The 13,628-nt window shown below is 41.4% G+C and overlaps 1 protein-coding gene and 1 long non-coding RNA gene across 5 annotated transcripts in view; one reads left to right on the top strand and one right to left on the bottom strand.

The window, feature by feature from the left end:
- The window catches only part of LOC308589437, a 68,584-nt gene extending 61,461 nt beyond the window's left edge, over positions 1–7,123 (top strand). For all 4 annotated transcript variants that reach the window (XR_014009237.1, XR_014009238.1, XR_014009239.1 and 1 more), the window contains 3 exons: positions 251–406; positions 5,629–5,735; positions 6,693–7,123. This is a non-coding gene — a long non-coding RNA (uncharacterized lncRNA). The remainder of the gene's footprint in view (positions 1–250; positions 407–5,628; positions 5,736–6,692) is intronic.
- Positions 1–13,628, bottom strand: part of RASA3 (RAS p21 protein activator 3) — a 130,064-nt gene that overhangs the window by 3,245 nt on the left and 113,191 nt on the right. The window contains exons 15-23 of the mRNA XM_081198343.1: positions 13,489–13,595; positions 10,928–11,005; positions 9,344–9,421; positions 8,020–8,093; positions 5,612–5,718; positions 4,863–4,945; positions 3,146–3,354; positions 2,124–2,227; positions 159–342 (exon numbers count right to left, since the gene is read on the bottom strand). Of these exons, the coding sequence (XP_081054469.1) occupies positions 159–342; positions 2,124–2,227; positions 3,146–3,354; positions 4,863–4,945; positions 5,612–5,718; positions 8,020–8,093; positions 9,344–9,421; positions 10,928–11,005; positions 13,489–13,595 (1,024 nt within the window). The remainder of the gene's footprint in view (positions 1–158; positions 343–2,123; positions 2,228–3,145; positions 3,355–4,862; positions 4,946–5,611; positions 5,719–8,019; positions 8,094–9,343; positions 9,422–10,927; positions 11,006–13,488; positions 13,596–13,628) is intronic.

Genomic DNA, 13,628 nt, shown 5'->3' on the forward strand with positions numbered 1-13,628 from the left:
GCAGGCGAAATATGTGCTGTACCATTTGAACTGCAACTTTCCCCAAACTGAATGACTAGCCAGGTCTGGATGTAGAACACACCAAGCTACATCTCCTCTGAAAAATGCTTTCTGTGCATTATTAAAGATCACAGCCACCCAGAGCAACCCACACTTACTGGCTTCCATATTTTGTCTTCTTGAATTTATCCCTCTTGTACTGGGCATGTTCTTGCTCGAGGGTTTTAACATTATCTACAATCTGCTTTAGTGTCTTGTAGGTCTCCTGAGGGTCATCGATAACAAAGGTTGAATACTCTTCCTGCTCTGGTCCATCGTACACAGATTTACTGCCACAAGCCTCTGTTGAAAAAAGATGAAGAAAAACCCAGCTCTCATGAAGGTCAAACAGCATCACCAAAAAGTGGTAAGACACTCCCCCCACCCCACCCCAAAGCAAACTTAAAAAGAGCTCTGTGAGTTCAGCCCAAGGGCCCAGCAGGTCTTGGAACCTCGGTCAGTAGAGCATGAGACTCTTAATTTCAGGGTTGTGCAAAAGATTCCTGCATTGCTGGGGGCTGGAGTAGATGACCCTTGTGGGCCCTTCCAACTCTGCAGTTATATATGATAAGTCTACAGTGGGCAATCTGGGAGCTCGCAAATGGGGAATGAAGACAATAGCCTCCCACAATGTGTCCCCAGCACCTCATGTTTAAAGAGACACTTCTTCTGAACACCGAGGTTCCTTTTAGCTATCATGGTTTTCACAGCCATTGAAAGTCATATTTTCCATTAATTTGCCTAATCCGCGCAAACTAATAGCTACAACTACAAATGTGACTATCTGGAATAGGGAATAATTGCAGCCAATCTTTCATTTATGATGGATTCAGGTGGAGAACTACCTTTGGGTTGAACACATTTCGGAAAAAGCCAGCAAACATACTGCTGAAATAATGTGTGTGTGTGTGTGTGAACCCAAATTATTCTCAAAACAGTCTCGGGTGCTGTCGACTTTTGCGTGCGTGCGTGGGGAATGAAATGCTTCATCCTTGCTATCTATTGCATTGGGATGCCTTCGCTTTTTGCCTTGCTCTTCACACTTATCTATGTTGGGTCAAAGTAAGGAATGAGTCCTCCTGCTCCTATCACAGGCCTGTTCTGAACACTTCCCTCCCATGCCTGCTGTTTGCATCAAGAAGTAAGCTCCCATTGGTGACAATGGGAGCTTTGCTGTCAGGGTAAAGGGCAGCCACAGTAGTGGGGGAACGATTTGGATTGGGACTATGGTGGGGTAAATGGCTAACACACAGACATCCCAAACGCTATAGTCCCAATCCTGACCCAGGGTCCTCCATGGCTGCTATTTAGTAAAGGGGGGGGATCATGCAAAGGCCCGTCATATGATTAATTTGGTCCTAAGGAGCACACAAGTGCCTGAAGCAACAGTGGTTCTTCACTGGCGAAGTGCTTTTTGTATTCAAAGCAGGGAGCTAAGGGCAAATGGGTGGCCAGCTCAGAGATGGAAAGAGAGGTCACAGGTTTGCAATTACATGGGGTCGGAGGAAGTTTAAATATATCTGGCATTATTGGCTTACATCCTACAAAGTTATATTTATATTTTAGCTTAAGATATCCTGCCTCTCTCCCTGTGCTGAAGCAGAACCTGAAGTTTGGCTAAACTGCTGTTCAAAAATAGCTTTCTAGAATGCCAAAAAACGCAGTGGTCATGTGATTCTTCTACCCTCCTTTTACATTCATTGAATACTCCGTCTGTTTGACACTCAGATTTCATTGATTAATGTGCAAAAAGAAGTCTATTGAGACCTAAAAGAATTAAGGAAAAATACAGGCATACTAGCAGATAAGAGAAGTGCGTACTACAAAAATCTATTAGCTGCTGCTTTTCTTTATTTTTTATGTTATTAAAATGCAGAACCAAGCATACAACAAAATAATCACAGAAAACAGGTGTGAAATATTAAAGTAGACACCAAAAGGTATCTTTTGCTATTCTGAACAAACTACCTGGAGTGTATAGTTTAACAGTCGTAGGATTTTGTAAATAAATAACATTCTTTAAAATATAATTTTAATTTAAAATGACATGTACAGACAAAGGAATGATTCATTTGTATACCCACCTTGCATTTTCTCCAGTTTAACCATATACAAATTGAAAAGGGAATAGATGCGTTCAGTTTCTCTGTCTCCATCTATGTCTAATTGGATATTTGCTGGGAGGCCCCTGCAGAATAATTTAGAATAACACTTTAAGAATCATATGTTAAGAAACTGAGGGTTTCTACTTTTCCATTATGGTTTAAGAGGGCACCTGATTAACAGAACAGCAAGATTTCAAAATGGTACAATATGAGATAACAGAAGTATAATCAATTTTAAAGAGAAGGGGGGATATCTAATGTTAATCGTTTGCGGGGCAGACCTACCAAAATCAATGGCTTATTTCAGTGGGTCTACTCTTGAGTACGGCTAATGTTGGATATTAAAGTTAAAAGTTATAATTCAGTTGGAGAGGCATTCCAAAACTGAACCATAATATTGTGGGGTATTCCTATTGCCAGAATCTTATTAAAATAACATATCATTTGCAACCAGCCAGAAGGTGGCTTAATGTCTAGAAGTATTTTCATGTCTTTTTAGCTCAGCTTGTGAATCATTAAAAACAAGAGCTTAATTAACAGATGGATTAATTGGTTAAATCTGCATAAATGTGAATATGAATAATCTAGCTTTGCAAGACCCAATGATCACCTAATTGTTGGCGCTTTGCCTGCAGGTTTTGTTTTGACTACATGGGTTTGATGTCAGGTGGCTGACAAATCCACTCCAGCACCCTTGCACTAAACCATGGTTTAGCATTCCGTCCCATTGCGGCTACTTGTCTTGTACTAAGAGCCCAGCAGCACATTTTCATTCTTGTTCCTATATTGCTTAGCTACAGAGATTTGTAAGTGGTGTAAACAGGCAGGGAAAACTAGGCTGAGAAAACAAGTGATTGCATTGGACGCTGACATAGATTCAGCTTCCTACCACTTAGAATCAGCTCTCTCACTCTTTCAGACGTCTGCAGGATACACATTTCATCACCAAGTTGCTCCAAAGCCAAATTTAGAACAGGAAATATATCCTAGAAAGTCCTTACCCAGTGCAGGGAGTACAGCCAGGGGTATTATCTGCTGTTGCTTTGCAGCACAGCCAGTGCCCATTAAGGTATGCAGAGGGGTGGTAGACAGCGAGGCGTTTCTTGTTACACTGGCTAACTTTGGTGAGGATATCAATCCAGTCCTTGGCTTCAACACAATTATTTGCCTGGATATACAGAACTCTTTCGGGCTGAATTACTTGGAACATCTGAAAGGCAGACAGAAGAACAACCAATGACCAACAAGAAAGTCCGCTTAAATTCTTATCTTTCACAGAAAGAAACCTGAAAGGGGGACCCTATTTTAGCCAGTACAGTGGTGCCCCGCAAGACGAACGCCTCGCGAGACGAAAAACTCACAAGACGAAAGGTTTTTTCGTTTTCGAGTTGCTTCGCAAGACGAATTTCCCTATGGGCTTGCTTCGCAAAACGAAGCTTGCCCCGCAATCTCCGGGGACAGAGGGGAAGGCGCGCGGCCATTCCCCTCTGTCCCCGGACCCCTTTTGAACCAAGGGGCGGCAATGGGGAGAAGCGATCTTCTCCCCTCCGCCCCTTTCTTCAAAAGAGGGGACAGAGGGGAAGGCGCGCGGCCATTCCCCTCTGTCCCCGGACGGTCTCCATAGGAACGCATTGATTGATTTTCAATGCATTCCTATGGGAAACCGTGCTTCGCAAGACGAAAAACTCGCAAGAAGAAAAAACTTGTGGAACGAATTAATTTCGTCTTGCGAGGCACCACTGTATGGGGTAAAAGAGTTAAGAACGTAAGCCAAGGAAATCCTTGCCCAAAGATGAAGCTTGATAGGTAGCTTTAGGCTCATCAACCTAACACAGGTTTGTTGCAATGATAAAAATGCCTGATGTTTTACAACTGTTTAGAAGAACAAGCCGACACGGCTCGCAGAAAGTCACAGTTCAGTATGCCCAGTTTCTTCTCATTTAATTACAAGCAGTTTAGGATTTAAAATGCTTGTTTATTTAAACAAATCCCACCATTGTACCATAGAAAACAAATTGGCTACATGACTTTAAAAAACAAAACACACATGAAACCCAACGTTGAAAACAATATAATCTAAAAACAGCGGTAGTATAATGTAATTCATAAATCAAGCTTTTGCAGAGGAAGAGCTACTATTCTGGTTGCTTAGTGCTCTCTCTCTATAGAAATGTAAAAAATGTATACCCCAGCCACCCTATAAAAATATACAAAAAATGCACAAGTGTAAACATGAAACTCATAATTTATGCTTCCAGATAAAAGTGGCACTTTTATATTGGTTGTGAATTCACACATAAACTTTCGTCTCTGCACTCTCATGAAATAACCAGAGGGATTTGTTGCATTTATACTCTGCACCTCCTCTGACTTGTATTGTGCAATGCATGCTCTCCAAGACAAAATGATGGAATTTCACCCCCATATATGTAAGACAGGGCAATATCAAAAACACCACAATTACATAAAGTAATTACATCATAAACTTAGTTATTACAGAAGAGACCAACTATAAGCAAGCCAAGGTTTGTAACAATTTCATCCGAATAGGCTGTATTTTGGAATATCGTTGCTAGAGCGGGAGCAGAGGCGTTCTTGCTGTGGTCTTGTGATTCCTGACATGGTTGTGTTTGAAACACCTGTTCTGTACAAGAACTGACAAGCTGACGTTAATAAAGACATGGTTCTTAAAAACAGAAAAGGGGGGGAATAGCTTACATTTTTCATTTTGAAGGACTCCTCCTCCAATTTTTCTACTGCCAGAATGTTTTCAATTGGAATGTTGCACAGTGGATGGTCACCTGCAGTAGGCAAATGCAGAAAAACAGGATCAGAGAACTGTAGGGTTGGAAGGGACCCCGAGGGTCATCTAGTCCAACCCCCCACAGTGCAGGAATCTCAAGTATCCATGGCAAATGGCCATCCAACCTCTGCTTTAAAGGAAACACTTGGTATGAAGGGGGGCACAGTGCCTCGGGCTAAGGCTTCTACAGCATCCTTTCTGTAGTTACTGCACTGCACGTCTGAGGCCAAGCACTGCTACTCAAGAGACCCCTGGCTCCCCCCACGCTTGTCAAAACAGCCCACAAGCAAGGTCAAAGGATGGCAGAAGACACACGCCAGCCCTCTGCTAGGAACTGGCGCCTGATCATAATGAGCAGAGACCAACTGTAGCACTCTACCTGAACAGCCACCCTCCTCTCCCCCAGATTGTGCTTTTATCCTTAAACACTGATTTTATGACCGCCACAGGAACTAGATAGAAACGCAGCGAGTAAATAAAAGCTCAGCTTTTAAAGGAGAGCGCTTAAAAAACACATCCTCAAATGCATTGAAATGAGTCCTTATTCCTTTGTACCATAGAGAAGAGAGTACGACGTCACAACAGCATACCAGCACTGCATTTTGCATCATTATAAACATTTAAATTAGCTAAGCGTTAATGAAAATGGCAGCATCTTTAATACCTTTGCTTTTCTGATAGGTAAATTCATGGTTGGTAAGTCGAAACCACCTCTTCTTGAAGTTCTTCATACCAAATCGTTTCCTACCTTGTGCCCTCTTGATCATGAACCTGTTGCAAAGGAGAAGGTGACAGAATTATATTTTTATTTATGGAATTTATATCTATATTCCCTGGTAGTAAGCAAGAGACTGTACCCTCAGAGACAAGGGGACACTGTGAAATATGCCACAATGAGGATGCACTGAATGGAATAGGCTTAACCAATAGGTGCTAAGTCCAGTTTTAGGAAGGTTCCAGGCATCACTTAGTAGATCAGTTTAGCAAGTCACTCCTCTTACATAACTAAACAACATCATATTGCTTGCAGGGGGTTGCATGTTTGAAAACATCCACATTTCAAACCAGTACTTTACATGGGTAATTAAGAAATTTTCCCACATGCAAGTTGCTGGCATGGAAATTTTATGGAAGAAGTGATTGCCCACAGACATTCTACAGTGGTAGAACTGCATGTACATTTTAGAGTAAAATGTGTTCTTGTTTAAACTTTCAAATATTCTCTACCCTGCTTTTCTCTTTGATTCATTTTGAAAGACAGGCCCAGTCGCTAAAAGTAATGGCTATGTCAGCATACTCTAATACAGAACATGTAGAATTTTGTTAACCTCTATACTAGGCAGAAGGGCATCTCTTGTAAATAAACACCAAGTCACTTGTTGCACAGGTAGTTTTTATCTGGTAAGTTAGAAAGCAAGAGTGGCTGCTGAAAGGAAAGAAGAAACCAACCCAACCATTTTGCAGTGCACTCAATGTTGCGAAAGCAAAGAGCATACTTTTGACTACATTCTAACTTCTGAATTAAAAGTAAAAGTACTCTAGCTATGATTAATCAACTTATGAGTGTAAGGGATCATGAAAATATGAATCTAGGATGGTGGGGGATCATACTAGATATTGAATTATTGTAATCTCAAACCATTTCGTAACCAGTCTGAAAGGTAATTTAACTTGGGCACATAACGGTTCAAGATAAAACACAGTTTTAAGAAATCATGAAAGCCACTTTGATTGTTCTTGTACAGAAACGTAAATAAAAATAAGAAACTAATAATAAGAAGCTTTTTTAAAAAAAACAGGGGCAGGAAGAAGAAAGAAATGTCAAAATGTTTCAGGTAAACCAGCAAGAAGAAATCCTTATCAAAGCTTCCAGCTCAGGATGGACTAAACTACCAAAACTCAGGTAAAACCCAAACATACGAAAACCTTTCCAGACAATCCTTGAGGTAATAATGAAAGGCAATCTTGACAAGTCCCGCCTACATTGTAGTGTCATATGGACTTGGTACCCAGATACAGTGGTCCTGAAGATGACAGCAGCAGATTCTGATGGGAAGTAGCAAAGAGGGGCCCTATCACAGCTAAGTCAGACTGAAGAACCTCAGCAAAGCCCCGCTGCTCCTCTGGCTCATGAGGAGACCCCTCTCCAAAGGCCGTAGCTGGTCAGGTCTCTCCCCCCCCCCCACTTCCGGGGGCCAACTGAGAGATGCTGGAATGCCGTTCCGGAGCGTTCCGAATGAAAAACCGCCCTGATTCTAATGGATTTTTAAGAATGAATGCTAAATGTCCTTTGATGAGGCACCTTCCTGTGTGTTCAGAAGGTACTGATGCAGCATAGAGAAGAAAAACACCCCCATCTGATTTTTCAGTCACCCTGCATGGATATCCAAATTTCTCCCACCCCACTCCACCCCACCCCAGTTGAATACGCTCTCTTGATATTGCCATTGACAGGTAGCTGTGGCTAACTACCAACTGCCTTCACCATCTTACCTGCATGAACTATTATCATCAACTTTCTTTACTGTTAGTTTAAGAGTCCTTAACACAGCAGGCCAAGCAAGGAGAGATAGAAAAAAATCAGACAGAAGCAAAAGAAAGATGTAGAAATTTCACATTTAAGAGTTAGGAGGGGACGATTATGAAAATCATACAAACATATTTTTAAAAAAGCAAAAGGAAGGTGAGCACAAATAACTAAAAGACAAAAATTAACTTTTAAGGGGCAAACAAGATGCAGGAACATTATGCAAATTATGTTCAGAAATAGGCAGCTTTCTATCATGTACACTTATTCAGCTTTTAGGTAACTCAGAAAATATTTCTGGTGAAAACAATTTTGCTTGTATTTTCGGTTATTATCATATCCTCTAAGGTTCTTCCATCCCTAACAATTTGGTAGCATCTCCAATTTTGACAATATGAAATTTTCCTTTGCTTAATGAATACATACTAGAGACAGTACTACCAAAAAAAAAGGAACTATGTTCCACTCCAAGCAGGTGCTGAACTATTTACTAATTGAATTTGCTCCAGGTTTTGTTTTGTTTTTAAAGCCTGATGCATACTCACCCTTCTTTAAGTAGTATCGCCTGCTCTATACTTTTGTGGTCTCTTCTTCCAGAGGATGAAATTAAATCTAAGAACTTGGGTGAGAAAATATATATATGAAATAAGGATTTCGTACTGATACCAGTTGGCAGAGCTGATAAAAAAAAAAGCACAAATGGAAACGCCTGAATTTCACAAGGTTAATTATTTGACATTTAATGAGAAGAAAAAGAATGTTTAAAAGCTTTATATGCCAGCAAATCAAAGATCCATGTCCAAATTAAATGTGATTAGAGCCTTATGCTGAATCATATTGTAGGCCTTCACACTGGATATATAACTCAGCCCTTCGGCTCTGCCAACATTTACAGAAACAGATATGTGTACACACAGATGTAACTCTCCTCTTCCCCTGACCTCACACTGATATCTCCTTCAGACATTCTCATAGGTCATAGCAAGCTGCTTTGCTGGTCCTCCTAACTCAATATTGTCTTCTCTATATCACACCTCCCACAGTTGTTTGGTGGGCTGAGGGGGGTGTGATTGCTAGCATGGGACGAGAGGTGGCAGCGGCAGCTGGGTAACCTCAGGAAGGTCTGCAACGGTGTTGTGCAGCCTGCATGTTACCCATAGGTGATCTAAAGGCTTGATGCCTGAATGAGTTGCTGATGAAGGGGAGATACATACCCTTATATCATGGGTAGGATGCCGGATTTTTGTTGTGCTGACCTTAATCTCTAGGTCACCAAATGGTGTCTGTATCTACAAATCATCTCTCTGGTTGTCTGCACTCTGCAGCCTTCCCAGGTGCCTGCACTTCAAAGTCGTCGTGAAGTAACTCCTCCCATGTTTTGTTTTGTTTTGTTTTAAAAAATATTGGAAAGTGAGGGCAGCTAAGGAGGCTGCAGATTGCTGGAGAAATGTTTACTGGAAAGAAAAACACCCATACCACCCTTGGCCACCTTGCAATGGCAAGTGAAAAAACCCCAGACTCACCAGCAATCTAAAGAAATTCTAGAACACCCTGAGAAGACATAAAAAGGAAGCTTTTTTCACCCCTGCAGAAAACTTTTCAGAAACTAGAGGGCAGATTTTGGTATGGCACTAATAATTACGCCACAATATGTTTTCCACATAGCTTGCTGTAACCCTTAAGAGGCCTATGGATGGAGGCAAAACCTCAAATCTGTGTCCTAAAGCACAATGATAGACATCTCATGTTTTTCAACCTCTTCTCTTTCAGCATGCTTAATTTTCATTTTTAGCTGATTCTTCAGGATATAGATATGCAACTAATTAAGTATTTATTCAACTGGCTAATGTTATTAAGCCTAATACTTACATTTTTGACTGCATCTGCGTATTTCTGCTCATTAAAATAGTCATAAAATGTTGCCATATATGATTCCTTGAAACTGGCCTGAAATACAAACCACCACCAGGTTTTTATCTTGAAATATGACAATTTACACAGAAGTTCAAAAGGCCAAAGTCAGCAAAAGGCTTAAGACTGATTCATTCAGAGACATACAGCCATACCTCGGGTTAAAGTCGCTTTGGGTTAAATCTTACAGGTTGCGTCCCATGGCGACCCGGAAGTAATGGAACGGGTTACTTCTGGGATTCGCCACATGCGCAGATGCTCAGAATGATGTCATGCGCAGACGCGGGTTGCATTCTGATCATGATGCGAACTGGGCTCCGGAACGGATCCCATCCGCATCCAGAGGTACCACTGTATGTCTTTTTTCCTTGTAGCATAGACTTTTTGGGGAGGGCAGAGGTATCAGTGCACATGCCAAGCTCACAAATCAAGACATTTCCTTTTAAAATTTGGATATAATTCAAACTCTGTTTACTCAGATTAGCCATTCATTCTAAACTGGCAATCAGGGCTTGGTGGAGAAGGCAAAAGATGCAGTCCACAAGCGATTTAATGGCCAAACTCACAAACAATTCACATGAACTCTGTATGTGCACTGGTACTTATATGAGACTCACTGTATGAACTCAGTGTGTACTCATTTTAAGAACACTCTCAGTGTGGCATCACCTCCACTCTGAAACTGCCTATTAACATCAGGCAGGTCCGTTCGCTGTGCTGTTTTCAGAGCCTGCTTAGAACATTTTCATTTGGGCAAGCCTATCCCAATATGTAGAATGCTGGTAGGTTTTCCAAACTAATTTTGCTTCCTGTTGACTTTAATTATCATAGATTGTTGTTATATACCTGTTTTTAACAGTCTTTTATTGATAATTTGAATGTTTTAATTTTTAGGGTTTTCTGCAGTTTTTATTACAATCATGGGGTATATAAGTATTGCAAAATAAACAAATGTAGGCAGGGACCACTTTTTTCTGGCCTGGGTTGCCGTTTTCTCTTGCCAAATGCCGTTGTTTTTTTGCAAGGCTTCACCACAAATGGGTGTACCAACTCCTTACATGATGTGTATAGTAGAAGCAAACTTCAACGGCAAGAAAAAATATGACTGGCCGTGTTGAGCGGTCACATGAAGCAGTTCTCAGAAGTTTTTTTTCACCAGCCCAGGGAACTGTTAGGTCACAGATCATGCTCCTTGAATACCTGAACACATAGCCTAGTGTATTTCCCTCCTTGGTCTAGGAACATTAGAGCTCATATTCATGTGACAACCAACTAAAGAGGGAAGGCTGGGTGATGGGGATACAGGAGGTGGAATTGGCATTCCCTAGAAGTGCCTGGCGCATTGCCCAAACATGTGCAGAGAGGAGAGGACATAGGTTTGTATCGTTCCCTTTTGAGGATGCGTCTCCACAAGGATGCTGTGCCCTCACAGAGAAGGGCTGTGCTCCATCATCATAATCAATTGAACACACATTTAAAAGGTGGGTGGGAATGCCCAAGAACCCAGAAAAGGGAGGGGGGGGAAGAATGCAAAATTCTTACAGACTTAGATTTCGATAAGCTGCCTAATGTTTGTATGGTCTTGGAAATGAGCGTCAGAGTTCTTGAGGTTTGTGGATCCTGAAAAGGAAAAGGAGAAAACCATTGTATTATAGTTAAAGAGCACAGGAGACCACAAACGCTGCGCCACACTTCCATGCTTGTTTCTATTTTACACATAGGATAAAGCACTCCCCTGCCCTGGAGCACAAGAGAAACGAAGCTGGAAGAGACAGGAAGGGCTGAAGTTTAACCTCTTGCAAGTGGCAAGGTCCTCCAGCCTCCTCACCTAATTTGCAAGTGCATGCTGAATACTTTGGATAAATTCCTGATCTCTCTGTGGGAATTCTAAGAGTTCCTCCACTCCTTCAGAACCTCTTATTTATTCATTTCAAAAGCACTTTCTGAAGGAACAAACATGGAAATGAAATTATTAGGCTCTCAACCGAAGCCTTAAGGTGCTTTAAACATAGCAAAAGATCTACTTACTACATTTTTATTTCATATAGGTAGGTATTAAAACTCATTTTAGAAGCTGTTTGGGAGCTCATAGAAACATAAACCTATAGGTGGGGTTCACCTATAACCAGCGTAAAGCAGTTTCTAGCCCACCATCTGAAAGGTGGGCTCAGCTTGGTTTCACGTAAAGGCAATTCTTATCTAGTAAGATCTCTTTGATTTATTGTGAGAGCAGAACTGGTCTAGCAGCATGTCACAAGTATGATTTCCAGTGCAGTTATTACTCGTTTAAAAAAGAAAAAAGGAATAATTGTCATTTTCTTAGGAATGGTAGAATTCTACAGCATCTTCAAAAACAGAGGGATGATTCTGATAGGGACCTAGGAGTCTTGACCACAGAACAGTCTTTGATTTAGCAGAGGCATCCGCTAATGGAAGGGGAGGTGGTAGGAATTTTAACTGCTTTACCAACTTCCCTTAAAAAAAAAAAAATTATTAACCGGCCAATCACATCAAATCAAATCACATCACATAAATTCTGAATTACAAAGCCGAATTTTAAATTTTGTTGAGGGAACCCATATTTCAAGATCCGAAGGGGGATTCTGATCATCTTCTTGCTACTGCGTTAATGTCCAAATCAGTCCAAACAAAGTTCATAATTCTATCCAGACTTATCTTGCTGTTTCCACATCACATCTTGTTCATATATTTTCTCTTTTTTTTATGATCTCTTCTGATAGTCTCCTTAAGCCGATAAACACCAATAATAATCCTGTGTGGGTTTTTCCGTTCTTCCAGTAATCAAATCGAGATGGTTTCCATATATCATCGCCTTCATAGATAACAGCGCTCTTTCCATCATTAATTACAGAACTGTCGTTCTTAAGTCCCACTGAGGAGTTTCATAAAAAACAGCTCTATTTCTCTATTTCTCCTCTCAGACTTAAGTCCTCCGACAGAACTTCCCAATATGGCAACGGTATTTTTAACTGCGTCATTCCAAAGGCCTTATACATTCCACGCTCTTCTTAAAACATGCTCTGGTTCAAAAGTTTATCTCCACACAGCCTTAAATCCACAGCTTAAGTCCTTAAAACGACATTTCTGACTTGTGGGTGGGGGGGATTCTTGTTTAATCACATAAAGGAAAGAAAGGAAAGTTTCCCCCCCCTCCCCCATCAGTCCCTTTGCCATACCGAGTCTTGGCGTATCTTCTCATGATCTATACTTGTTCCTCCGACTCGTCTTGTTTTATAAGAGATCTCTTCTGTTAGCAGTCTTTACTCCCCCTTCTTCCTTGAAATATGTGCATTAGCTTCATCCAAATTATTTCTTTTGAAGTTCTTGCAGCTAGTGGCACGGATCAGAGACGGCGTCCAGGAGTGCCGAAATCCCACAGGAGGGCATTGTGCCCCACAAATTTGGGGGTGGTATAGGGCACAGCAGGCAAGGGCAGTCCCCCACCATAATCCTGGGGGGTGGGTGGGTAGGGAGGCTATTTACTCCCATCACAGCTTCCAATTTACCTCGTGTGGGTCGGAGAGATGTTATTGTCAGCCATCTTCTGATGCGCCCCTAGTGGTCCCCGCTTTACCAACTTCCCAAACTAAAGAGTTCCCTAACCCTCTGGAGATGATTTTCAGGGGCTGCAAAAATCTCCCCTCCTCCTCTTCTGTTCCAAAGAATGGAAGGACTCCTCCTATTTGAGGAACGGTATCACTGGATGCAACCCCGCATTCTTATAATGCTCTGTGCCATCCACTAACTTGATGTTTCATAGTTCAGAGCTCCAGCTATGGAAACAAATCATACATTGTGAGATTGGCCATTAATGCTCTTGAACTATTGCGAAGAGAAGGAGTTTCAAAGAGACAGAATCTTCCTTGCAACTGGTTGAGGTTTTAAGGCCCTGCAGTCAAATCTTCTTGTCTCTGTGCGCCTTGTAACATGTCCAAAATGAAAAGGATTCATCGGTTGTGTATACATAACCAGGCACAACTTTTTATCCTTATTTACTCAAGAGGCAGACTGGAGAAAAACTGCCAACAGTGGAAAGTAAGGCACAGGGCTTCCAGCAGAGGACGGCAAGATGCAACACTCACCGGGTGATGAGGTGTAAGATGAAAGAGATTTGGAGAAAGAATCGCAGGTGCAAAGAATCTCAGAAAAATGAAGCTGCTTACTGCTGTATACCTAACATCTGGATCATCTGCAATTTTAAAAACAGAACACAAACCCATTA

The sequence above is a fragment of the Podarcis bocagei genome, assembly GCF_964188305.1.
Source record: "Podarcis bocagei genome assembly, chromosome: 6".
NCBI lineage: Eukaryota > Metazoa > Chordata > Lepidosauria > Squamata > Lacertidae > Podarcis > Podarcis bocagei.